The sequence below is a fragment of the Hemitrygon akajei genome, chromosome 11, assembly GCF_048418815.1.
Source record: "Hemitrygon akajei chromosome 11, sHemAka1.3, whole genome shotgun sequence".
Lineage (NCBI taxonomy): Eukaryota > Metazoa > Chordata > Chondrichthyes > Myliobatiformes > Dasyatidae > Hemitrygon > Hemitrygon akajei.
The window spans coordinates 160,662,756-160,690,634 of NC_133134.1; the positions used below are offsets into that span (position 1 = coordinate 160,662,756).

The 27,879-nt window shown below is 43.2% G+C and overlaps 1 protein-coding gene across 2 annotated transcripts in view; it reads right to left on the reverse strand.

The window, feature by feature from the left end:
* Positions 1–27,879, reverse strand: part of arhgap46b (Rho GTPase activating protein 46b) — a 208,385-nt gene that overhangs the window by 104,656 nt on the left and 75,850 nt on the right. For both annotated transcript variants that reach the window (XM_073062090.1, XM_073062089.1), the window contains one exon: positions 16,407–16,835. In XM_073062090.1, coding sequence (XP_072918191.1) covers positions 16,407–16,835 — 429 coding nt within the window. The remainder of the gene's footprint in view (positions 1–16,406; positions 16,836–27,879) is intronic.

Here is a 27,879-nt window from a genome sequence, read left to right on the forward strand (position 1 = left end):
TGATCTACATGAAGGAAACTGGGCTATATACTGTCCTTCTGTGCTATGACAATTTATAATCCTACAAGTCTAACCTTGCCCTCCTACAACAAGTAAATAAATTAGATTAGTGTTGTTCAACCCTCAACCATCAGGCTGGTGGACTAGTGAGGATAATTTCACTCAACTTCAATTACCACACTACTGAACTGTTCCCACAACCAATGGATCCACTTTCAAGGACTTGTCATCTCATGTTCTCAATATTTATTGCTTATTTATTTATTTTTTGTATCTGCACATCCGTTGTTTGTCCATCCTGTTGTGTGTGGTCTTTCACTGATTCAATTATGTTTCTTGAATTTATTGAGTTTGCCTGCAAGAAAACGAATCTCAGGGTTGTATATGGTGACATGCTGTATATGTACTCAGATAATAAATTTACTTTGAACTTTCCTTTTCAGATCTGGCACATAGCTTTTTGAAGCAGTTCCACACTTTCAATGGAAAAATCTATAGCAAACACATCCCGCACAAATCTTTTCTGAAAATCACCATCTGTTGGGTGGTACTGATCTCCATTCCAATCTCAAACCTAATCTAAAATGTCAAACTTTGAAGGGAATTAGCTGTAAAGGGATTCTAACAAAATACTTAAGATTGGGGTGTTTCCAAGAACTCCTGATCTCATGCTCTGGAGACTGCCACCAGTTACTTGCTGAGGAAAAAACGTTCATCCATTTTTCAATCCTCTTCACTGCACATCTGCATTTGGAAACACAATGCCACGATAAACAACAGATGACTTGAGGACTTTTTTTTTCCTCGGAGCATTGGAGAACAAGGGTGGAATTGTGAGAGGTACACAAATATATGAGGGGAGGGTATATGCAAGCAAGCTTTTTCCAATGAGGTTGGGTGAAGACTAGAACTAAAGATCATAGGTTGTGGGTGAAAGGTGAAATGCTTCAGGGGAACATGAGGGGGAATTTCTTCACTCAGTTCGGCATGGACTAGATGAACCAGTGTTTGGTTCTGTGCTGAAGTATTACATCACTCTATGAGATTCTAATTACCACTACAGCAAGGCTGATCAAAATTCAGAAGTAATAGGGTCATCCTTAGATTACATTATCTCCAAGTTTTCTTTATGGAGACCAGGGATAAACTAAATTGAGGATGAGGTATATAGGGAGCTTTACAAATTTTACGTACATTAATGAGAGGTAGAGAGAGGTTATGGAAGAAAGAGGCACTTCCTCTACAGAGTAAGCTGTGACAGATGATGCAGCCTCAATGCCCAAATAGAGTAGAACCACAGCACAAAGGAACTGAAGGAAAATCCAAGAAGCAAGGGATGGCCAATGTGTTGAAGGAAATGGGAGTGTGCGACAAAGCATGCAGAAGAAAGATGCAGAGTGGCTGAGCTTACTGAGCAGATACAATATTAGCTGACTGGGATTCCAACAATCTTGGGAAAGGGACTGAATGGCTTACATAGTGGAGGTTGAACAACATGATTTAAGGAATAGAACTGGCCGAAAGAGAAAAATTCAACCCAAGAGAACTCTGGAAGTAGATGCCACCTGGCCTGCTGAGTTCCTCCGGCATTTTGTGTGTGCAGCTCTGAAAGACTTTGTGAGCATGCTATATTGGCACCAGATGCATAGCGATGATTGCAGGCTACCGAGCACAATCCTTACTGAATTGATTTGACACATTTCACTGTATGTTTTACATACCTGTGAAAGATAAAGCTAACCAATCTGTATTTTATTCCCACTGGGATCTTTGCACACATACAACTTACCATGAGGGACACAGCTGGGTGCGAGCCAGCTCAGAAACACCTGTTGAGTAAACATCGCATACAACAGATGTCAAACACGTGGAACTTGTTGGGTAATGGTCCTCAGATTAGAGTACAAAACTGAGCCCTTTGACCCAACTGATCCATACCAAGCAAGTTGGCCATCTAAGTCCCATTTGCCCAGATTTGGCTCACACGCAAATTATTAATCAGGATTGAATTCTTCATTGGAATTAGGAAAATCATTCCCAGAAAAGAGGCATTTGACGTCGCACCAGTCAACAAAAGATAAACTGAAAAAGATTATGTGCAGTTTTTAAATATGTAGGTAAACAGCATCATAACAAGTATCAAGTTGGGCCAAAGGGCCTTTTGTCCTTGCTGTATGACTCAAGTAGCTCGTGCGGGAGGAGTGTACAGACAGCACTCTTGAAAGTCATTCTGTAATGTCATGACTGGAATTGTTTTGCACATTTTTCAGATGATCCTTCACAAGGAATGAGAACAAAGCTGAGCTGTGTCTGGTGACTGCTGAGGGGGCGAGCGGATAAAAGAACAGCACATGGCATGACATAAGGAAGTTGACGACTTGACCAGTGGACCACCCAGCAGCAGGCAATTTTATTAACCAAAAAGGACACTTGTGCTTAGACAAGAAATCAATGCTGGAAACAGTCATTAAAATTTCATGACTGGTTATCCATTACTTATGGCTATCATGGGATTCACAGGAGAAGCAGCACAGCTAACATCACATTTGCTGTAACCCTTTGCACAGTGTAAAAACTGCATTGTCATACAAAATACGTAACAAACTTTGTGCCCAAGCCAGTGTTCCCTGCTGAAAAGAAAATCTGTCTCTGCATTACATCAAGCAATGCTCATCCAAATTCACAAGAAGAACACTGACTGTCGAGCTATAATTTCTACCTTAAGATTGTTATAGCTAGGGGAAGTAGTGGGGATAAGGTCCCACTATTGAATGCTCCCAATGGTGTACGCCTCAAATAGTCTCTGACATCTAAGTCCAACTCCTGGCCTTCACATGTGGCTTAGCTAAGGGGCAAAGGAGGATTACTGGCACCTTAAAACCAGTCGTTTCAGGCAGATGGGGCTCATCTAGGTGAAGATAAACTCTGATCTCAAACCTCCGATGCCTTGCAGTTATAACCACTCACGGGGAAGGTTTTGGGAGCAAACCTTGAGGAAAAATCTGGAGCTGGAGTCCCTAAGGCAGTCCTACATTGAGTTCAACGCTTACTGGCAGCTCCTGCAATGCCGCTAGTATCAGTCTCTTCCGTTTCTTTGGATTCATCAGCTGCGTGGGGGGGTAGCTTGCTCTCCCCTGCCTTGCGCATCTAGACAGCTAGGATGCAACATCCATGGTTGACCCAGACCAACAGAGGAATCAGAATTTCTACTTAAGTCTTTTGTCACCATGTGAGGCCATGGTCCCCACGTGGAATAGTGCACTGCATGACATGTGTTTTTATCCACTATACTGATCAAAAGCTACAGTACACTGATGTTCATAACTTCTAATGATAAAATAAAAAGAAAATTAAAAATATCTTTTATTCCCAGGAAAAGGAAATCAAAACCTCATTGGCAGAAGTTTAATGCCAGAGGAGAAAGATTTAAGAGACCTAAAGTGAAAGGTCTTCACACAGAGGGTGGTATGTAATTGGGAAGAGCTGCTAGAGGAAGTGCTGGAGGCAAATACAATTAAGCCATTTTGCTCAAAGTTCAAAGTAGATTATTATCAAGGTACGGATATGTCACCATATACAACCCTGAGATTTGTTTTCTTGTGGGCATACTCAGTAAATCCAAGAACTGTAATAGAATCAATGAAAGAGTGCATCCAACAGGACGGACAAACAACCAATGTGCAAAAGACAACAAACCGTGCAAATACAAAAGAAATAATAAATAAATAAATAAATAAACAAATAAGCAATAAATACCAAGAAACCCGAGATGAAGACTCCTTGAAAGTGAGACCATAGGCTGATGGAACATTTCAATGATGGGGCAAGTGAAGTTAAGTGAAGATGAATGAAGTTATACCCTCTGGTTCAGGAGCCTGATGGTTGAGGAGTAATAACTGTCCCTGAACCCGGTAGTGTAGGTTCTTCCTGATGGCAGCAGTGAGAAGAGAACATGACCTGGATGGTGGGGATCTCTGGTGATGGATGCTGCTTTCCTGCAACAATATTCCATGTAGATGTGCTCAATGGCGGAGAGGTCTTTACCATGATCCACAACTTTTTGTAGAATTTGTAGAATTTTCTGTTCAAGGGCATATCAGGCTGTGATAAAAACCAGTCTCCATCACACATCCACGGGAAATTTTAGATGTTGTGCCAAATCTTCACAAAGTTCCAAGGAAGAAGAGGCACTGCTGTGCTTTCTTTGTAATTGCACTTTTGTGCTGGGCCCAGGACAAGTCCTCTAGTACATGGATTGCAGGGACATGGGCCAAATGTAGGTAAATAGGACTAGCTTAGATGAGCATCTTGGTTGGCAGGGGTGAGTATGACTGAAGGGCTTGTTTCTGTACTGTATTACTCTCTGACTCCATTGATCTGAGTACACAGACAACTCTAGGTCATATAATGGCTTGTTTGGATTTGAACCGGATAACAATTTTGCTAAGCCAGCACGATCAATGTTTTGAAAGAATTCATGGAGGTGAGAATACATATTTAAACAGCAAATATAACTAGGGTTCTACGTCTTCTTGGAAAGCAAACAGCATTATGAAGGACCCCACGCACCCCTCATACAAACTCTTCTTCCTCCTGCCATCTCGGAAAAGGCACCGAAGCATTCGGGCTCTCACGACCAGACTGTGTAACAGTTTCTTCCCCCAGGCTATCAGACTCCTCAATACTCAGAGCTTGGACTGACACCTTACTGCCCTATTGTCCTGTTTATTATTTATTGTAATGCCTGCACTGTTTTGTGCACTTTATGCAGTCCTGGGTAGGTCTGTAGTCTAGTGTAGTTGTTTCTTTTTCTCTATGTTGTTTTTTACGTAGTTCAGTCTAGTTTTTGTACTGTGTCACGTAACACCACAGTCCTGAAAAAAGTTGTCTCATTTTTACTATGTACTGTACATAGCAGTTATGGTTGAAATGACAATAAAATAAAAGTGACTTGACTTGACTTGAATATACTCCAATCAATAAAAATTATGCAAAACTTTTCAACTTGCTGGAATGCTCTGGGTTAGAACAGATTCAGTAAGAATCAGCAAAGTTACATCCCCAGGGACAAAGTAGCTCACTTGACTGACACCCCATCCACAACTCAAAACATTTGTTCCCTCTGGCACTGCTGCCCAGTGGCTGAGAATTCACCATCAACAAAACATGTCACACTCACTTGCCCTGATTAATCCAACGGCACTGTGGGGGTGGCATGGTGGTGAACTGGTTAGCGTAACGCTTTACAATGCTAGTGCCTGGGTTCAAACCCCTAACACTGTCTGCAAGGAGTTTGTATGTTAACTGTGCAGATTTCCTACAGGTGCTCTGGTTTCCTCCCACAGTCCAAAGACATACAGGTTAGGATTAGTGTGTTGTGGGCATTGGAAGCACAACAACAATTTCAGTCTGACCTAAGCACATCTGTGCACTGTTGCTGTTGGTGCAAATAACAGTTATTTGTTTCAACATGCCTGTGACAAATAAAGCTAATCTTCTCTCCTTTTATATTCAGCACCTTACAAACCCAAAACCTGTCTCACCAAGGAGAACAGGGGCAGGAGACGACAGACATACCTCCACTTGACGTGGGAATACACTGTCGCCTCTTCATCATCACTAGATCCAAATCCCTGAATTCCTGAACCAGAAGGAATACTTTGAACCACTGAGACTGCAGTTCCAAAGACAGCTCACCACCATCTTTACAACAACATCCAGTGCTCATTTGGCCTTGCCAAGGCCTTGTACAGTTATAACATCAGAATCAAGTTTGTTATCACTGACATATGTTCTGAAATTTGTTGTTTTGTGGCAGCAGCACAGTGCAAGACGTAGAAGTTCCTATAATTTATTTTCCAGATGGAACATAAATCAGCCATGATGAAATGCCAGAACAGACTTGAAGGGCTGAATAGCCTAATTCTGCTCCTGTGTCTTATGCTCCCCAAAGATGAAGAACTAAAAACAATAGGTTAGCAGTACTAGTGAGTGGATATGTATGATTGGCAATATGACATTATACAGAAGTTGAGACCCATGGCTCAGAGATAATGCCAGATGCAATTATATCACAGCGCAAAGATTTTATCCGTTTAACCAATGAATCATGCATCCGACTATGTGATACAAAGCACTGCCAATTTTTGGATCTTCAAGAGTTCTAAAAATGTTCCAGTTTTGATCTCAAAATAAGAGTTACAGCAGGCTTCATATTCTGTGTTAAATCAAATTCTGTGAGTTGATGCCAAAAGTCCAATGGTGAAAGTCACTTGAACCACAAAGTCTTCCACATCGCAAAACACAATTTCATATGTTTGTCTAAAAAATGGGTCCCAACACAATAAGGAGTGAACCATAATGTAGAGCAGGAGTTCCCAAATTTTTTTTATGCCATGGACCCTTACCATTATCCAAAGGGTCTGTGGACCCCAGCTTGGGAACCCCTGGTCTAGAGCAACACACACAAAATGCTGGAGGAACTCAGCATGCCGGGCAGTGTCTGTGGAGAGGGACAAACAGTCGCTGTCTCAGGGCTGGAAAGGAAGGGGAAAGAACCTAGAACAGAAGATGGGGAGAGGGGAAGGAGCACAAGCTGAAAGGTGATAGGTGAAGCCAGCTGGGAGGGGGTGGGGATGCTGATGGAGTTAGAAGCTGGGAGGTGATGGATGGAAAAATTAAGGGGGTGGAGAAGGAACCTGGTGAGAGGAAGTAAAGCATGGGAGAAAGGGAAGGAGGAGAGCCACCGGGAGCGAGGAGGGAGATGATAGGCAGGTGAGAAGGGGGACGATGGGAGCCAAAGTGGGGAATTAAAGGGGGGGTGGGGGGGGAAGAGAGATATTATTTATTTTATTTAGAAATACAGAGCGGAACAGGCTCAGTGAGCCACCCCACTCAGTAACCCATCTATCTAACACTAGCCAAACCACAGAACAATTTACAATGACCAATTAACCTTCTAACCAGTACGTCATTAAACCGCAAGGGGAAAGAGAAGCTCGCAGAGGAAACCTACACGATTCACGGGGAGAACATACAAACTCCTTACAGATGGCGCCAGATAAGAATTCTGAGCCCTGGAATGCCCCGAACAGCAATAGTGTCATACTAACTGCTACACTACAAAATTAAAGAAATCGATGTTCACGCCATCAGGTTGGAGGATACCCAGAATCAAAATGATGAATTATAATCTAGTTGGTTATGATAAACCTACTCAGAGACAACTAGAATGTAAAAGACTATTTGGATGAAAGAGCTGACTTATCATATTCAAATGCTCTGAGCCACAGCTCCAGACACAACATATTAAAAGACAAGTGGCAGGTGACTTATCAATGTGACAGTCAATTCCTCGGTACACACTAAGTACCCTGCGCTCATTCAAGTTGTCTGCTGGAAATACTGAAATGGAATTGATTTCATCCTCAGGGGATCTGCAACTGCCTCATAAATAATGGCAGAGAAAGAGATCCTAGCTAAACGGAGAGCACACAGATGTGTATCGTGCAGTTACTAGACTCATAATCCATAAGCTTGCACGATGACGATCCCGAAACAGAAGTTCAAATTGCCCTGTGGCAGCTGGGGAATTTAAGGTCAGTTAATTAAATTATCTGAGATAAAAGGCCAGTCTCAGAAATCACTAGGTTGTCATGAAAGTCCGTCTGATTCATTGACGCCCTTTGGGGAGAGCATCCACAACGATTACATATTCTGTCCTCAACCCAGCTTGACTGAGACTGACAGGAGATCCTGCAGATGCTGGAAATCCACAGCAACACACACAAAATGCAGGAGGAACTCAGCAGGTCTGACAGTAGCTACGGAGAAGAAAAAGCAGGTGACATTTCAGGCTGAGACCCTTCATTGGGACTGGAAAGGAAGGGAAGGGATCCAGAACAAGAAAATGGTGGGGGGGGGAGGGAAGGAGTACAAGCTGGCAGGTGATTGGGGAATGTGGAAAATGGAAGTCTTAGCCTGAAATGTTGACTGTTTGTTTATTTCTCCTGAGAAGCTGCTTGACCTGCTGAGTTCCTCCTACATTTTGTATGTGTTACTCTTGAGACTGCCAGTGATGTGTTGAACACCTAACTGCCTTTGGCCAAAGAAGCTTTGTGATTTTCATAACACCGTAGCACAGCCTTCACACACACACACACACACACAGCAATGGCTGACCCCCTCCTTCTCGAGAGCAAGCAGGAAATGGGCAGTAGCCACCAAAGGTGCCCATATCCTGTGATTAAATAAGATGACAGCTTCTGAATAATAAAACCCCTTCTGAACCAGAGGCCAACAGCTACATAGTGGAACAGCACTGTGCTGTTACTGAAACTGACAAATCAAAGCCACCTTAACCTCAAGACGAGCCTCTGTGAGGAATTCAGCTTCAAGTCCAATGCCTATGTTGAAGATAACTAATACCTAAACTACACTGATAAGATCCCATGAGTCAGCCTACCAAAGCAGCAAATAAATGTTGCAAGCTTTCTCAATGCCCTGAGCAAACAAGGAAGTGCGGGAGGGAGGTACGGGATGACTAAGAACCACAACTTCCAGTCTGCTCTCATACCAGCGCATGGGGCTGGCTGTGATTGTTCCTGAAACTGCGATGCTCATTGCCACTTATCATCTAAAGGTAGAACACCATAGTGAAAGTCCTTCGGCCCACAATGTTCTGCTGATCCTTTAACCTATTCCAAGATGAAACTAACCCTTCTCTCCTGAGTCTCTGAAATGCCCTTAATGCATCTGCCTCAAAATATCACCCCTGCCAGTACACTCACTGATCTTTATATAAAAAGATACCCCTGACATCTCCCCCCCCCCCCCCCCATACTTTCCTCGAATCACTTTAAAGTTGTTATTGCTTTGAGAGGCACATCCTTTGAGATTTAGGGATGTCACTGGTGACTTTGGCTTTCAGGTTTTTCTTCTGAGTTTCGGCAAAAGTACCGCTGTCTTCTACTTGTCTTCAGCTATTGTAGGCTCAAAGGCCTGTACTGTCCTGCACTCATTGGCCACTTTATTCCCTGTTCGTTAATGCAAATATCTAATCAGCCAATCAAGTGGCAGCAATTTAATGTACAAAAATATGCAGGCATGGTCAAGAGGTTCAGCTGTTGTTCAGATCAAACATAAGAATGGGGAAGAAATGTGATTGAAGTGACTGTAATCATGGGATGATTTTTGGTGCCAGGTTTGAGCATCTCGGTAACCACTGATTCCCTGTGATTTTCATGCACGGCAGTCTTTAGATTTGACTGAGGATGACACAAATGACACCCAGTGAGTGGCAGTTCTGAGAGTGAAAACGCCTTAACGAGAGAGGTCAGAGGAGAATGGCCAGACTGATTTAAGCTGACAGGAAGGTGACAGTAACTCAAATAACGACATTACAGCATTGGTGTGCAGAGGAGCATCTCTGAACGCACAACATGTTGAACCTCGAAATGGATGGGCCACAGCAGACGACCATGAACATGCACTCAGTGGCCACTTTATTAAGTACAGGAAGTAACTAATAAAGGAGCCACTGAGTGTATGTTCTATGCAATTCTAATATGCCAATCATGCGGATCGAATTGGATTTCTCCTTCATCCTTCCTGGTCTTGCAGACACTTCGGAGGTTGAAGGAACTGCAACACTTCAACTGCAACTGGCAAAGCAGTTCATCATGGATAGTTAGGGTGCCCCAGTAAGTGCTCATGTTAAAGGATTTTACTGGAACATTAAGTTCCTTTGAACACCATTTGCAAAACATGAGGAAATCTGCAGATGCTGGAAATTCAAACAACAACACACACAAAATGCTGGTGGAACACAGCAGGCCAGGCAGCATCTATAAGGAGAAGCACTGTCGACGTTTCGGGCCAAGACCCTTCGTCAGGACTAACTGAAAGTAAAGATAGTAAGAGGTTTGAAAGTAGTGGGGGGAGGGGGAAATGCAAAATGATAGGAGAAGACCGGAGGGGGTGGGATGAAGCTAAGAACTGGAAAGGTGATGGGTGAAAGTGATACTGAGCTGGAGAAGGGAAAGGATCATGGGACGGGAGGCCTCGGGAGAAAGAAAGGTGGTGGTGGGGGGGGGGGGGGGGGGGGGGGGGGGGGGAAGCACCAGAGGGAGATGGAGAACAGGCAAACAACTAAATATGTCAGGGATGGGGTAAGAAGGGGAGGAGGGGCATTAACAGAAGTTAGAGAAGTCAATGTTCATGCCATCAGGTTGGAGGCATTTGCAAAATTTACTTTCAGCCCTGTACTCTGACATGAAACTCCCATTATCCGTGGACTGTGAGATACGTGATCACTAACAGCAATAATTTCTGCTTGTACAATACTATGCAAACGTCTCAGGCGCGCTAGATTTATGATATGGTTTCATATGGTATGGCCTCCACAGAGCCCTGATCTCAACATCATCGAGGCTGCCTGGGATTACATAGAAACCCTACAGCAGAACACAGGCCCTTCGGCCCACAATGCCGTGCCGAACATGTACTTACTTTAGGAATTACCTAGGATTACCCATAGCCCTTACCTAGAGAGACAGAAGCAACCAAGAGACCCAAAGTCTGCAGAAGAACTGTGGCAAGTTCTCCAAGATGCTTAGAACAACATACCAGCTAATTTTAATCACAAAACTGTACAACAGTGTACCTAAGGGAATTGAAGCAGTTTTAAAGGCAAAGGGTGATCACACCAAATATTAATTTGATTTACCTTTTTACTTTATAATAATTTTTTTGCTATTTAGAAACTTTATTTCATTAATTTTTGTAAGTATCTTTGCCTAAAACTTTGCACAGTACTGTATGCACTACTGTACTGTATACACCCAAGTAGACAAAATCAGACAACATGTCAAATTTAAATAACCAGTTTAAATTGAAAACCTCCCCTGGTTAACTGCACGTGACTGCAGTAAATTGCAGAGTTGTGAACACAGCTCAGTACATCACAAGAACCAGCCTCCCCTCAATTCACTCTGCCTGAACTTCTCACTGCCTCAGTGAGCTCCCAGCGTAAACAAAGACCCCACCCACCCTGGATGTTCACTCTTCTCCCTTCTCCCTCTTGTATGATAAGACGGACTCTTGCCTTACAATCTACCTCATTACGATCTTGCACTTTATAACTTACCTGCACTGCACTTGTTCATTAGTTCTGACACTTCATTCTGCACTGTTATTGTTTTACCTTATTCCAACTCGGCACTGCGTAATAATTTGACCTGTATGAATAGTATGCAAGATGAGCTTTTTATTGTATCTTGCTATATGTGACAAAAATAAGCGAATACCAATACTATACCATTTTACCAGCCTATGTAAAATGCTATCTTTCCCCATTTTCTGATGTCTCAGTCTTTCCTCTGGTTGCAAATGGTTCCATAGTTTCTGGTACCCCCACCCCAAAGGACACTCTCCGGCAAAGCTGATGAGTGCCGTGTTTAGCCCGAAGAAGCCCATGTCTCTGCATCATACGTCCAGCAGGAATGGATTCACACAGTGATGGGGGAGAAAGATCAAATAAGGAAACGACAGCAGACCCTTTCCATCATGTCACAGGGAGTTGGAAGAATTGTTCCAGCTATTACTTCAGTTAAGAATCCAGAAAGTGTTTAAAAGTGACCCTTTGCCTTCACATGATGAACTCCCCAGTCTCATAACAAATTTATGCAGATATTATTACTTTCATTGTTGATTTATCTAAATTATATTACCTTCCTCAATCTAATCCCAAACTTCTAATCACAGTATTGGTACCCCAAATTCGTGCAAAACCAGCCACACCATCATTAAACAGCACTAATCAATCTTGTTTCCTCAACGATTTGGAATACTGTTTGCAATCACATCACTTGATGAACTGCAGATTATCAGCAACAGTATTCTGAATCACAATAAAGAACCAGGAGAGAAGTAAGAGAGAGAGAGAGATGCACACAGAGACAGAGTGTGAGCAAGAGACACAAATGGATGAGTCAAGCAGAGAGAAAAACACTGGGTTGTCACCAGTTCCCGGTGACTAATCAATCCACAGCACTACTACAGATCCGGATGAGACAGAATTGCTTTGTTCAACAACTTAGGTGGGTCAATGTCAAGAAAGTGACGCAGAGCCAAGGAAGCTTAGAATGGAGTTAGGTGCCCCAAGACTTCACTTGGACAAGTCTAAAGCTCCAGGATAAATACAGCACACAGCTGCATTCATATGCAAAACATTCCTACTGAACAAAAACTGTATCAATGTCTGAAAACCTTAAACATCCAACTTGTGAGAATGTGACTCTTTTGTCAGAAGTACAACTACCGAAAGCAAAAAGACTGCAGCTTAAGCCCTCAGGTAAATGGCAAACAGGAATGTAGTACTGAGAACTTCACATTTAAATTCAGTTATATCAATTCAGAAAAATAAATAATAAGTTAGAATAGTCCACATACTTTTTATACAATGACTTTTCAGCTTTCACCAAGCCAGGACTGAGAAATAACCTAAATCCACACCCTTTGTATAGGACTTCCGTCTGCATTATCTGACCTTAAGCTCCAATCCAAATGGTGACATTCTTTGGTGTAAGAGTGTTGGAAACCTGCCTTTCACTGAACCTTTCCGATACCCAGTGGTCACAGTTTAGACTGTGGTAGTGCTCTCTACTTAAACTTTGGACAGGATGAGCAGCTAAAATGTAAACTCTTCATTGGCCACAAATAAACAATTCCTGTGAATGCTTTCAAACATCTAAAAGGTGTGTAAATGAACATAGCCGTGATCAGTCATTAGAAAATACTGGTCGCTTTAATATTGAATTTTCCCCACAACACAAGTCAAAGCTCATTTGAAACCTTGCTGCCCAGATCAGAACTCCCAACACAGCAGCATTCACTAAGCAACATCCCAATTTGCTGCTAACAGAATTTTATGGTACTCACTTGTTTCTAAGTGGACCAAAAGTCACATTTCTCCCTGTAATTTACCTTAACTGCTGCTCGACAATCCCCCCAAGATCTCCACACGTTGCCAACTCGGGGTTCAAGGACATCTCCCAGTGCAGTGCCCTCAGCTGCCTACGTTCCAGGATCTACAAATAACTTCCTTGTCCTGAAGGCTCCCTCTGCATTTAAAATCTAGCCAGTCTTGATGTCTCCATGTACGGTTCAGCGTGAAGTTTTGCTTGATGTAACCATTCTTCAGGTGAATATGTTCTAAATTTGCTTTTCATTGCACTCGGTGGTGACAGGCTGGATTGAGGTGGTACCCCCCATTTAGAGCCGTAAATCAAAGAACCTGCCCTTCAGCCCGTCACGTCTGAACGCATCTGCCTGCACACATTCAATGTCCCTCAATTCTCTGCCGGTGCATGCACCCGTCTAAATGCCTCTAGAAGTGCTGCTGTCATGGCATGCTTCACCTCCTCCCCTGGCAGGGTGATGCAGGCACCCACTATTCTGCATATTTAAAAACTTGACCCGCACATCTCCTTTAAACTTTACGTACACAATGCTGGAAGAACTCAGCAGGTCAGGCAGCATCTGTGAGAAAAGAGTAGCTAACGTTACTGGCCGAGACCCTTCATCAGGAATGGGGGGGAAGAGCGGGCCGAAGCCCAGTAATAGAAATAGGGGAGGGGGTAGGGCCTAGAGGCGTCAGGTGGAAAACCAATCAGAGGAAAGATAAAGGGGGAGGAGGAGGGGATAAGCATGAAAGAACTGTAGAGATAAAGAAGCAGAAAGTTGAAAGGGGAGAGGGGCAGAGAGGGACCTGGGATAGGGGAAGAGGGAGGGGGAGGGAATTACCGGAAATTGGAGAATTCAATGTTCATACCACCAGACTGGAGGCTACCCAGACGGTAGATGAGGTGTTGCTCCTCCAACCTGAGTTTGGCCTCATCAAGGCAGTAGAGGAGGCCATGTATGGACATATCTAGATGGGAATGAGAGGCAGAGTTGAAGTGGGTGGCAACCCGGAGGTCCTGTCTATTGTGACGGACGGAGCATAGGTGCTCGACGAAGTGGTCCCCCAATCTGCGTCGGGTCTCGCCAATGTAGAGGAGGCCGCATCGGGAGCACCGGATGGCAATCGTGGTTTCCCTTCTGGCGTCATCAAAGACGCCCTCACCCGCATATCCTCCACTTTCCTCCCGTCTATCCTCCCGTCGCCACAACAGGGACAGGGTTCCCCTTGACCTCACCTACCACCCCACCAGCCTCCGGATCCAACATATTATACTCCGCAACTTCCGCCACCTTCAACAGGACCCCACCACCAAGCACGTCTTTCCCTCCCTATCCCTCTCAGCTTTTCGCAGGGATTGTTCCCTCCGCGACTACCTGGTCCACACGTCCCTCGCCACAGAATTCCCACCTGGCACTTATCCCTGCAAGCGCAAATGCTACACCTGTCCTCACACCTCCCCCCTTACCACCATTCCGGGCCCCATTCAGTGTCCTTCCAGGTGGGGCAACACTTCACCTGCGAGTCTGCTGGAGTTGTCTATTGCATCCGGTGCTCCCAGTGCGGCCTCCTCTACATCAGCGAGACCCGACATCGAGCATAGCCTCCAGCCTGGTGGTATGAACATTGAATTCTCCAATTTCCGGTAATTCCCTCCCCCTCCCCCTTCCCCTATCCCAGGTCCCTCTCTGCCTCTCTCCCCTTTCAACTTCCTGCTTCTTTATCTCTACAGTTCTTTCATGCTTATCCCCTCCCCTCCCCCCTTTATCTTTCCTCTGATTGGTTTTCCACCTGACGCCTCTGGGCCCTACCCCCTCCCCTATTTCTATTACTGGGCTTCGGCCCGCTCTTCCCCCCCATTCCTGATGAAGGGTCTCGGCCCGTAACGTTAGCTACTCTTTTCTCACGGATGCTGCCTGACCTGCTGAGTTCTTCCAGCATTGTGTACGTAAAGTTTAAAGGAGATGTGCGGGTCAAGTTTTTAAATATGCAGAATAGTGGGTGCCTGCATCACCCTGCCAGGGGAGGAGGTGAAGCATGCCATGACAGCAGCACTTCTAGAGGCATTTAGACGGGTGCATGCACCGGCAGAGAATTGAGGGACATTGAATGTGTGCAGGCAGATGCGTTCAGACGTGATGGGCTGAAGGGCAAGTTCTTTGATTTACGGCTCTAAATGGAGGGTACCACCTCAATCCAGCCTGTCACCACCGAGTGCAATGAAAAGCAAATTTAGAACATATTCACCTGAAGAATGGTTACATCAAGCAAAACTTCACGCTGAACCGTACATGGAGACATCAAGACTGGCTAGATTTTAAATGCAGAGGGAGCCTTCAGGACAAGGAAGTTATTTGTAGATCCTGGAACGTAGGCAGCTGAGGGCACTGCACTGGGAGATGTCCTTGAACCCCGAGTTGGCAACGTGTGGAGATCTTGGGGGGGATTGTCGAGCAGCAGTTAAGGTAAATTACAGGGAGAAATGTGACTTTTGGTCCACTTAGAAACAAGTGAGTACCATAAAATTCTGTTAGCAGCAAATTGGGATGTTGCTTAGTGAATGCTGCTGTGTTGGGAGTTCTGATCTGGGCAGCAAGGTTTCAAATGAGCTTTGACTTGTGTTGTGGGGAAAATTCAATATTAAAGCGACCAGTTATCTTTGATCCACAGCATCTGCAGTTGTATTTTTGTCCTTTAAACTTTTCCTATCCCAACTTAATCCTAGGCCCTCCAGTATTTGATATTTTCACACTGGGAAAAAGTACTCTAACCAGCTATGAAAGACACTTGACTACAATACCATAAAACATAGGAGCAAATTTAGGCCATTGAGCCTATCAAGTCCTCTCCACCATTCAGTCATATATGACTTGTTATCCCTCTCAACCCCATTACCCTTGGCACTTTGACAAATCATGAATCCACCAACCTCCATTTTAAATATACCCCAAGCCTTGGCCTCTACAGCTGTCTGTGGCATGAATTCCACAGATTCATCATCCTCAGGCTAAAAATATTCCTCCTCATTTCTTTTCTAAAGGGATATTCTTCTATTTCAAAGCAGTGCCCTCTGGTCCTAGACTCTCCTATATTGGAAACATTCTCTCCATGTCCACTCTCTCCAGACATTTCAATATTTGATAGGTCTTAATGAGATCTCTCCCTCATTCTTCTAAACTCCTGAGAGTACTGACTCAGTGCCATTAAATGCTCCTCATACATTAACCCTTTCATACTTGTGAACCTCCTTTGGACAGTCTCCAATCCTACCATATCCTTTCTTAGATATAAAGCCCAAAACTGCTGATAATCCTACAAATTCTGTATGAACAAAGCTTTATAAAACCTTGGAACTTTTGTGTTTTACTGTGTAAAGGATCCTACGTTGCTGGGCTTGACTGCTACCTTACAAGGCAGAGGTAAGAAAAGAAATATCACCACCTACCTTCCACATTCCTTCCTGTTTGTTGCATCCTGTTGATCTTGTGTGATACCTGCAGCCTCGCTCCCTTTCTCCATCCCCTGAATCCCCAGCAGCTGGGCTGAAAACGCACGACCCTCCACGCTTCGGATCTGAACACCTTCCGCAGGCGCCTGGCTCCGGCCGTCTGACTGGGAATTCCGTTTCATCGCCTGGAGCCGCGCCAAAGGGACGACATCACAGTTCTGCGGCCGATGCCAGACCGTCTGCTTAGTGAGGGCATTGTAGTAATAGAACCGGTTGTTGTTTTGGTCGAAGAGCTCCCACCACTGGTTCTCACTAGACTGCCTGACACGCACGTGCTGTGGAGGATCCCAGCCACACTCACCTGTCACCAGGTTAACATACATATGTTCTCGTGTCCTAGGCTCGATAATCTCCACCCAATCTGAGCTAAAAGTGCAAAGTAAAGAGATTAAAGAGATTAGCTATATTTGTCACATCCACATCAAAACATTGAAACATTCAGTACTGTGCATAAGTCTTAGACACATACATATACAACGTGGAGCAAAGAGCGAGATTGTTATTCAGGCAGAAGCAAAGGATGTTGGGAATGGCAAAGGTGGGGAGCTGCGGGTGGGAGTGTAGGAACCACAGGTGCAGACACACCCAGCCCTGAGAAGCCAGGCAAAGTAATTTGATTCCATTGGGAAATAAGATCTCTAATTACCTTAGATAGTGCCTGTATTAATAATTGAGGTGACCATGAGTGAAGTTGAGAGGGAATATTGAAAGTCCTATGCAGACTGGACATGGAGAGTATATTTCCTATAGTTGGGGAGTCTAGGACCAGAGGGTATAGCCTCAGAATAGAAGAGTGGCAGAGCATACACGACTGGTTAAGAGGCCTAATTCTGCTCCCATGTCTTATGGTCTTAAGACACCAAAGGTACTGCAACTCCTATGTTGATGAATAATGTCAAGGACAGCAGATAGTAGAAAAAGAGCCAGGCTTGATGCTAAGATTGCTCAAAAAGAGATCAAAATCCATATGGATGACATCTCAGTGCTTGGCTGTAACAGCACAGGAAGCACTGTAAGAGTGACACGAGCAAAGAGGGAAAAGAGAGACCAGAGGAGGATCAAAAAAGCAGGTTGCAAACAGGGAGAAAAGCATAAACTAAGATTTAGAGGACAGAAGGAAAGGTGGGATATGTGAGGTTGTCATTTAGGCAATAGAAGTACAAGGAAATTCATGAGCTCACATTGAGTTTATTGTCATGTGCACGGCTACAGTGAGCTAAAGACACAATGAAAACTTTCCTACCCCTTTAGTATAGGCATATACATTCACAACACACAAGCATAAATTATACAAGACAGTGAGGTAGGGCACTGTACAAAATAAGACATTAGTGCAAAAACAACATAATTAGAAATGGGTTCAAATTATCAAAAGAGGTGGCCATGAGGGAATGATTAAATTAGCCATGATGGAATGCCGGAGCAAACATGACAGGGTGAACGTTCTATTTCTGCTCCAATGAATTATGGTCCATAGTGTTCCATAGCTGAGGTAGGGAAATGCTGTGCAGGTTGGTTCAAGAAGCTATTGGCTGAGAAACAGAAGCAGTTCCTGAACCTGTGTGTGAAGCTTCAGGCTTCTGCAATGAGAACAAAGGCAAGGAAGGAACATTGAAATAAAGGGCAAATTGCTTTGCCTATTAATGGACTAGGGCTACACCCATAATGTAGCCACACAGACCCATGCTCATCCTCCAACCCTGAAATCACCTAGAAACAGAAATAACACTACATGTGCTCCAAATGCTAATACTATGTGCAATCAGAATTCTTCATTCTCAGCTCAACAATACCAGCAATGCAAGCCAAAATCTTACTGGCTTTCTCCATGCCCAATGCAGGCTGTTTGTGGGATCTGCGATACGAGTGACTGTCAGTTCCTTGCTTGAACTGTTAACTCGTTACCACTACCTCAGCATAGCACGAATGGAAAAAGTTTACCAACCCCAGATGCACAAGCCTGCATCTGTCAACACTGAAAGGATATCAGCTCTATACTTTTATTGAGATACACACGATAACAGGCCCTTCCGGCTCAATGACCTTGTGCCACCCAATTACACCCATGTAATCAATTAACTTACTAACCCATACGTAGGATATGTGGGAGGAAACTGGAACGCCCGGAGTGGAAACCCACATGGTCACAGGGAGAATGGTCAGACTTAACAGACAGTGGCAGAAATTGAACCTAAGTTGCTGGCACTGTGCTTTCACACCGTCCCCTAAATCCCAGAATCCCAGCCTGGTCATAAAAGCTGTGAAGTGAGAATCCCAACTGGAGCTTTGGGTAAAGGTCAATCTTAACCAAATTAATCTGATAACAGCACTCTGCCTACAAGATTTCAAAGAATTACCCTTCCACCATGATAGCCCTCCGACCTTATTTTATCCAGCAGCTTCCTGTGTGGTACACCATCAAATCCTTTCTGGAAACTCAGAGATATATCATCCTGGTCACTGCTTCAAGTGAGTTACTAAAACTGTGCCAATAATTTCCAAAAGGAATTCCCCACTAACTGCCAACCTTTCCATGTGCACATAAATCACATCTTGTATAAAACTTCCTGACAGCTTGTTTAAAATTGATGGCAAACTCTCAAGACTAGTAATTTCTAGAGTCTGATTTCTTCTCTCCTTGAATAACAGACCACACGAGGTTCCCTGCTATCCATGCAAACTCACACTCTACTGAAAGTGTGCAAGAGGCCCCATAAACATGCCATTTATTTGTTGTAATGCAGTGGGCATTACAGTGGAACCAACTACTCAACTGCATTGTGCACCACAACCTAAACCCAGACACTAATTGCACACCAAAACAACTTTTGCAGCGTAACTACTGACTAGATAACACTGTTAGCCAATGAAAAATCTGTTTGGTTCCATTAACTTCTCCGAGGAGATAACTGCTCACTCTGTTTTCCAGCATCACAAATCAAAACCTATCCATCAGCTGGCCCCTCTCTCAAATCACTTCAGCAGAGCAGCATCATTCTCTATTAATTTCACCCTTGTCTAATTCTATCAGATGGAACTCCCCAGTAGCCAAACACTAATTCCAATTTTCATTCTGACATGTTGGCCTCTTGTGCTCGGATGAGCTACCCTCAGAGTGGAGGAGGAACACCTTATATTCCATCTGGGTAGCCTCCAACCTAATGGCATAAACATCGATTTCTCCTTCTGGTAAAAAAAATTCCCTCCCCGCTTCTTCTCTTCCCCATTCTTGCCTTTCACCTTTTCTCACCTGCCAATTACTTCCCTCTAGGTCCCCTCCTCCTTCCCTTTCTCTAATAGTCCATTCTCCTATCCTATCAGATCCTTTCTTCTCAGCTCTTGACCTTTCCCACGCATCTGGCTTCACCTATCACCAACTAGCTATCCTCCTTCCCCACTCTGACCTTTTTATTCTGGCATCTTCCTCCTTCCTTTTCAGTCCTGAAGAAGGCTCTCAGCCCAAAATGTCTAACTGTTTATTCATTTCAATAGATGCTGCCCAACCTGCTGAGTTCCTCCAGCATTTTGTGTGCGTTGGCAGTAATTCTATCTGCTTGACAAGCATAATTTACAAAATGAAATATGATTGTAATTAGACCTTTTCACTTCACTTCTCTGTGATCTTTTGTGTCACAGAGACATTCCAGGCTCGTTTACCAGTGTTAGGATGGGGTGTAGAATTGTTATTTTTCTTGTAGTTTAACTTTCCTAAGCCTGTTTGTATTTTTATAAAATCACCCATATAAACATAATTATTCAGTTAATTTTCCAGTAATTACAGTACCGCTGCTTTGTTTTTTTTCTAGAAACTTCTTTGTTCCCAGTAGCAGGTGTCACACTACTCGAATTCTATTGGTTAATTGGTATCAATGGAATTTTGTTATCTCCAGTCTGAGAAGATCATGACTACCTTTTATCTTGTCTTTGCTCTCAAAAATGGATGATTTAAGCCTCTTTTTTGACTTTTGAAGAACCTTTGGATCACAAGAGCTTCACGACCCATACCAATGTGGCTTAGTTCTCCTTGCCAAAGGATTCCCTTATTCATGAAAGTCTTCTTCTCCAGGACTGAGTTCTAAACATTATTAGCAAATGTTTGTGTCGCAAATTAGAACCTCATGTACAGGTACGTCATTACCAGGTATTCAGAGTGCAGATATTCAGCTTTAATGCTCCAAGCTAATATTTGTGTTCCACTAGTCTCAATCCAAACCCAACAAAGTAACTGTTCTCTTTACAAACTCATTAAATTTTTCCTTCAATGCATCTACGTAACACAAATATACTCTACAGCAGGGGCTCCCAACCTGGAGTAAATATGGCATAATCAGGGGAACCCTTGATATATAGTGACATTCTACATTCTCACCAGTCTCTTGGTAATGAAAGTCCTTCCACAATCCCCACTTAAGTTACGTAGAATACTACAGCACAGTAAGGTCCTGCTCCCCATGATATTATGCCAACCTTTTAACCTATTCTAAGATTAACTGAACCCTTCCCTCTCAGATAACCTTCCACTTTTTTATCATCCATGTACCTATCTAAGACTTTCTTAAATACCCCTAATGTATCTGCCTCTACCACCACCCCTGGCTGGTGTTCATTTCTTGCATCCACCATTTCTTAGTAATCTTCTCATAATAACATCTAAATTTCACTCTTTCCAAGTGTAAGTATATTCTTTCCAGCTTTAAAAACTCAGAAGACTGCTTCAACATGACGTCTTCCCCCCAAGCTTAATGACTCTTTCCTGTCTGGTATAATTTTGTATTTCTGGTACTAACCTCATAAATCTTTCCTGCAACTTTTCAGATCCCCAGTTCCTCTAATACAGTAACGAGAATTATAAATTGCATTCCACTTTCAAGGACGATTTTATTCTCGATACTTATTACTTGCTTATTCATTATTATTATTACATTTTTCTTTTTGCATTTGCACAATTGGTGTCTTTTGTCTTTTGGATGAACACCCAAGTTGGTGCAGTCTTTCACTGATCCTGTTATGGTTATTACTCTATCACAGATTTATTGAGCATGCCCTCAAGAAAATGGATCTCAGGGTTGTATATGGTGACATACATGTACTTTAATACATTTCATTTGAACTTTGAAGTGTGAGTTACTTAAAGAAGCTTAAGTTAAGATTGTAAATGCAAATGATGTATTTCACCATTTGCTTTGATGTACACGTGATAAATAAACCTGAATCTTGAAGCAGAATGCACGTTAACATTTACTTTCCAATACTATCCAACCTATGGACTCGCTTTCAAGCACTCTGCAACTCACGGCCTCAGTATTATTAACTTCTTTAAAAATGCGCAGTTTTTCTTCTTTGCACATTGGTCTTTGTACTTTTTCGATGATCCGAGTGTAGCCTCCGTGCCCCCAGTTGATCCCCCCAACGGCTCTGGAACTGCTGCCCGCTCCACACACGTCCGTCCTCCTCGCTCTCCTCCCAAAAAGACCATGAACTCCTGCTCAGCTTACACAGACATAACAATTCTCCATTGCTTAGTTTTCCCCTTATCAATACCCATAAACCCAAACATATGAGACACAGGATCCTATTACAGCATTACAGAGAAGCCATTTTGTTAGACTGAAAAGTTAACACCACTGTTACTGGTACTGAGAACCCTACACGAGGTTTGGTCACTTTAAGTGCCGGTCAGGGTGTTGGGGACGGCTAGTTCAGCTCACTGCTCCGCAGGGTTTGCTCAACTCTGTGCAGGACTGAGACCATGGCCTGCTACTAGTGGACTTCTGAATTGGCTGCAGCGATGCTGGCGTTGTGAACTTCAGTTCTGAATGCTGCTTGGATGACTTGTTTTATTTCTCTCTTTCTGCATACTGTGCGTTGGACTGTCTTCTTTATTTTTTAATGGGTTCTTTTAGGATTTTTTTTGTCTCATGACTGCCTGGAAGGAGACAAATCTCAAGCATACATACTTTGATAATAAAATGTACTGACTTATGTACTGACTTCGGTTCTTTGAGGGAATGGAACCCGCTCTCGGGGGCCATTATTCGATTAAATAACGCGGCCAAGGATGCGGCCTAAAAGACTAGCTCGCCTTCGGAGTTTCAGGATTTCGTGGCTCTGGAGGTGGCTGGACTCGATGTTGGTGCCTCTGCAGGAAATCAGTGCGGTGTGGCAGACAGATGATCTCTGGCTGTGTGCCCAGAGACCAGAGTTCTTTGGGCACAGAGCTCAGAAAAAGCGACACGACGGACTTTTAACATGGTAAATCAGCGAGTTGTCTGCTATGTCTGCCCCCTCACCGTGAAACAGAGACACCTCTTTTTCCCTTATTAGGGAGCAACAGGGAGAGCCTGTGGTATGTCGAATTACTGGGTGAATGAGTAGTCTTTGGGGTTCTGCAAGTCTGTGTCTTTATTGATGCTTTGCTACACGCTTGAGTGCTCGGTGGGGGGCACCGATGCTTTTTTTGCTGGTGGGGGAGGGGAGATACTAAATCTCAAGACACCATATGGTGACAAAAAGGTAATTTGATACTAAATTTACTTTGAATTTTATTAAAAATTTGCAGAATTACTACTGTAGTTGCAAGACCAATTCAATATCCACTTACACAGATGACATGTTGAATGAGGAAGTAATTACAAACATCAACAAATAATCAAGGCTTTCTTCCTCCAATCTCATGTACCCACTATCAAACCACATAACCTTCTAATTTTACACTTTCATTTACCCAAGAGTACCCTTGAAAATAATCAAGTTTCACGGAGCACTTATGCATTCCAGTTGGCTTGCAAAATGACAGCTGTAAAGTTGCGTGACCAATTCTCCCTAGTCTCTACCCATGAAGATTGAGAGGGGCACAAATTCGACTGGGCGTCAGTGGAAGTCGTGACGCAAGCAAACATGCGGCAAGGGAATTCCTAGAATCATGATTTTACATGAACAATTCTGTAAACAAACACGTAGACCTTGATCTTATTTATGAGCAGATGCGGCTGAAATTAAAGACAACACATGGTCACTTCACAACTAATCCTTCCCCACATCACAACTGAGTTTCCGAAATGACGTCCAATCAGCTGATCGCTGAAGGCCAAGCATTTGGAGGACACTGGTGATGTCTCCTCACATGGTGATGAAATGTTTGCAAGTAAATTGCCAAGATCGGAGAACAACACAACTTGTCATGTTTTTAAATACAGGTTATCTGTCAGAATGAGAGAACAGAAACACAAGAGACTCTTCGGATGCTGGAAATCCAGACTAACAGAAATGAAATGCCAGAGAAACTCAGCAGGTCAGGCAGCATTGGGCTGAGACCCTTTATCAGGACTGGACATGAATGAGAGAGCAGAAGGGAGAGACAAATGCCAGAAGTGAAGACAAGAAAGCCTGGTGATCACTTCAGGGACATCAGTGGCATGGCAGAACAGAGAGAAAGGCAGAGGATTAGTGGAAAAGGTTAAAAAATGACCCCGGCTATAATATTTAATCAATATATGATAACTATGTGATCAAGTGGGAGTTACCAATTTAACAGGCTTAAACAGGCTAGTTATTTAGATCAACTTATCAGGTATTTCCTGCAGTGTATTAGTGACATGTTTCTCTGTAAATATATAAATCATCAATACAGAAATTTATGGTTTTTATTCAATTAGTTTCAAGACTATACTTGAACCCACCAGGCAGTGTAATGTCAGAAGCAGGCATGTTACTACCAGTATGTCAGATTTCCAAATCGCTTATACACGACACAGCTAAGACGAGTTATTTTCCCACTAGGAATGTTGAAGCATGTTAATACTCGATTAGAGAGTCAATCCCCTAGCCCCCAAGGGCTATTGAAACACCTCCATCACGACTCAGTGTTTGAAAAAACAACTGCTCCATCTGAATGCAGGAAAGGCGAGTACAGGCACAAAATGATTCCTCTGAAACTAAGGTTCAGTTGAAAACCAGAAATGAAAGCACCCAGACCTCAACTACATGATCCATATTCACATTATTAATATTACAAATACCTCAGAAGGCAAGAGCCATACATCAGGGTCCTACAGCACAAACAGGCTCCACAGCCCTCTATATCAACACTGACCTTTTCACCCACTTACAGAAATTCATTTCACTCATTCACACAGAATTTTTACACCCTTGCCTAGTTAAGCTACATCTTTAAAATGCTTAAACGAGTAATTGCCACACAAAATGCTGCAGGAACTGCTGAAGGGTCTCGGCCCAAAGCGTCGACTCTGCTCTTCCACAGATGCTGCCTGACCTGCTGAGTTCCTCCAGCTTTTTGTGTGTTGCTTGGATTTCCAACATCTGCAGATTTTCTCTTGTTTTTGAAACCAATAATTTTATTTGATTCCAGCACAATTATCAACTAGTGTTAAAAAAAACTCCTGAGATTTTCTTTTAATATTTCTTCCTGTCATTTTAAATCTATGCTTTCTTGTTTTGATACCTCTATCATGAGAGAGAGAGGTTTGGACTATCTATCCTATCTATACCACTTATAATCTTGTTTACTTCTATCAGGCCTTGCTTCAGTCTCCTTTGATCTAGTGAAAACGGGCCCAGCCTATGTGTTCTCCCCCTATAACTAAACACCTCCAATGGCGTAATGAATAAAATTACAGACAGTACTGGTGGCATGGTTATGCACGATGCTCTATAGTACCTGCGACCCGAGTTCAATTCCTACCGCTGTGTGCAAGGGGTTGGTACATTCTCCCTGTGACCATGTGGGTTTCCTCCGGGTGTTCCAGTTTCCTCCCACATTCCAAAGACGTACAGGTTGATAGGTTAATTGGTCATTGTAAATCCTCCTGTGAGTAGGCTAGGATTAAATTCGAGGACTGCTGGGTGGCACGTTGAGGGGGAGGGGCGGGGGGTAGAGAACAGAAAGGGAAGGGAGCAGAAGCCAGATTAAGGTGGTGGGGGAAGGAAGAGTGCAAGCAGGCAGGTGGTGGGTGAATCCAGGTGAGGGAAATAAAGTAAAAAGTGGGGAGATGATAGGTGGAAGAGGTAAAGAAGTAAAGAAGGAGGAATCTAAAAGGAGAGGCAATGAACCCCTGGAAGAAAGAGTAGAGATAGATAATGGTCAGGTGAGGAGAAGGGGGAGAAGTTGCGAGAAGTTAAAGAAATCATGCCATCAGGGTGGAGGCCATTCAGACAAAATATGAGATGTTGCTTTGCCGACCTGAGTTTGGCCTCATTTTGGCAGCAGAGGTGGTCATGGACAGACATGCCAAAATGGGAATGAGACATCCAGTTGAAATGGACAATCCTGCTTTTGTGGCAGATAGAGCAAAGGTTCTCTGCAAAGGTCTTGCCTTTACACATGGAACTCTTATTTTTGACCCAAAATATTTTATATCCAAGAATAGCAGTTTGTTGAAACTGACGTTCCAAAAAGGGGAAAAGTGAAACATTTGCTATTTATTTACAGTTGAGTTGTTTTAATCTTTAAGGAGGTTATTTTTAAATAAACTTAATCCTAATGACAAATACCTCTATTGAACTCTCTTGACATTCAACTATAAACATACACAAATTTTAGATAAAATGTCTGATTAAGCAAAGTAAAAAATGTCTTTATTATATTGCACTCTCAAAGCCAGACAACAGAAAATCACTGCGATGAAACAAATATTCCCGAAGAGGGAAGAACATTCACAAAAACAATTATTCACCGTCTAAACCAAAGAAAATGATAAATTCAGACAGCAGATTGAATTTCTGTATTCCCCCCCACTTCTGATACATTTCCAAAAAATTACAACTTCTGTCACCAATTTTTTTAAAAAATTGCTGATCTTCAAATTTCATCCAGGCAACAAAACCAAGTACTAAAGGTTAGATTAGCTTGATGAATTGTGGCCGGTATCATGGTATTTCACAGGACTCACTGCTGAAGTTTGTAAAAGTTATGTGTTAGCACAGCACAGATAAACATTCAAGAGCAAAATGTCTAGACATGCCTCAAAACTAAAATCCAATCCTAGATCCAACCTCAATGCAACCACCTCGCTATTTAGAAATGTATACTTTTTTTCACCAAAGAAAAGCATACGCAGTTTATTATTGTAAATCCTAAGAGAGAGCAGAACATGAGAAATATATTGCTGGTGGAACACATTAGAATTGTTTGGTTATGACTTAATATGTTTCCCAAGTCCTTCTGTAGTTTCTGCACAAACAAGTCAGGGATCGCAGGGCACGCACGCTAGGTTTTCCCCACAGGCTGCACTTTAGCGGAACGCACCTCTCAGTACCAGGAAAGAAAGGCAACACTCATTTGTGTTCAGCTGGAAAGACAGTGGGTTTGCAGACAGCCAACATTTCATCATGCTGATGGTCCCTCAGCCCCGCCATGTTCTACTTCACATCTCAGCGCAGGTGAACACTGCAATCTAGAGGTAATGTTTTGGCCTTTTGCAGCAACCCCCCCCCCCCCCGCCCCCGCCAAGCCCACACCAATGGAAAATATCCCTCAAAAGTCAGAAACAGACAATATTTTGCACTGGTGGCATTCCAGACCCAGGGAAATGGATGAAATCCAGCATTTCATTGGTAATGAATGCAAACATAATCAGTTCCATGGAAAATTGTAACCAAATATTGCCTATTTCATGACTTTCCTTTTCAGAGTAACGTTGGGGTACAAGTCCATCACAAACGCAATACCAGATCATAATTTTGTTTCTCCTTCTCCAGAGCACTCACTCTCCCCTATTGGATTTCATTACTGTAAGGAATTTCCTTATGCACCACAGAAGATAAATAAAGATAATCTATCAGTAACTTGGTTTCCAGAGTCTGTGCTCACATATTACAGAAAAAATAGCTTGATATATGAAGCAACTGCATCGTTGTGGTCTGAAGTGCAAGTAAATTTATTATTAAAGTACATATACACTACTGTGCACATACATATAGCTAGGATGCCCAAGACTTTTGCACAGTACTGTAGTAATTTTATGTATTGCACTGTACTATTACAAAAAAAAAATCAAATTTCATGACATATGTGAGTGATGATAAACCTGATTCTGATATGGGTGGGAAAGGAGCAGGGAGCGGGGAATTATGGTTGGGAAAAGGGGAAGAGAGAGGTGAGGAAGCACCAGAGAGGCAATCTGATCAATAAACCAGTTGTTTGGAATCAAATCACCTTGACCTGGTGTCTGCACCCATGTCACCCCCACCCTGGCACTCCTCTATCCCACACACCTCCCGCGGCGCTCCACCCTCACTATTCGCAGTATCCTCTGCTCCCACCAGATTTACAAACTCACTCTCTGCTCCACGTTGTCAAATGCAGTACTGTGCACACATATACACACACACAATACTCAGGACTTTTGCAGAGCACTACATGTCACCATATATAACCCTGAGATTCACTGAA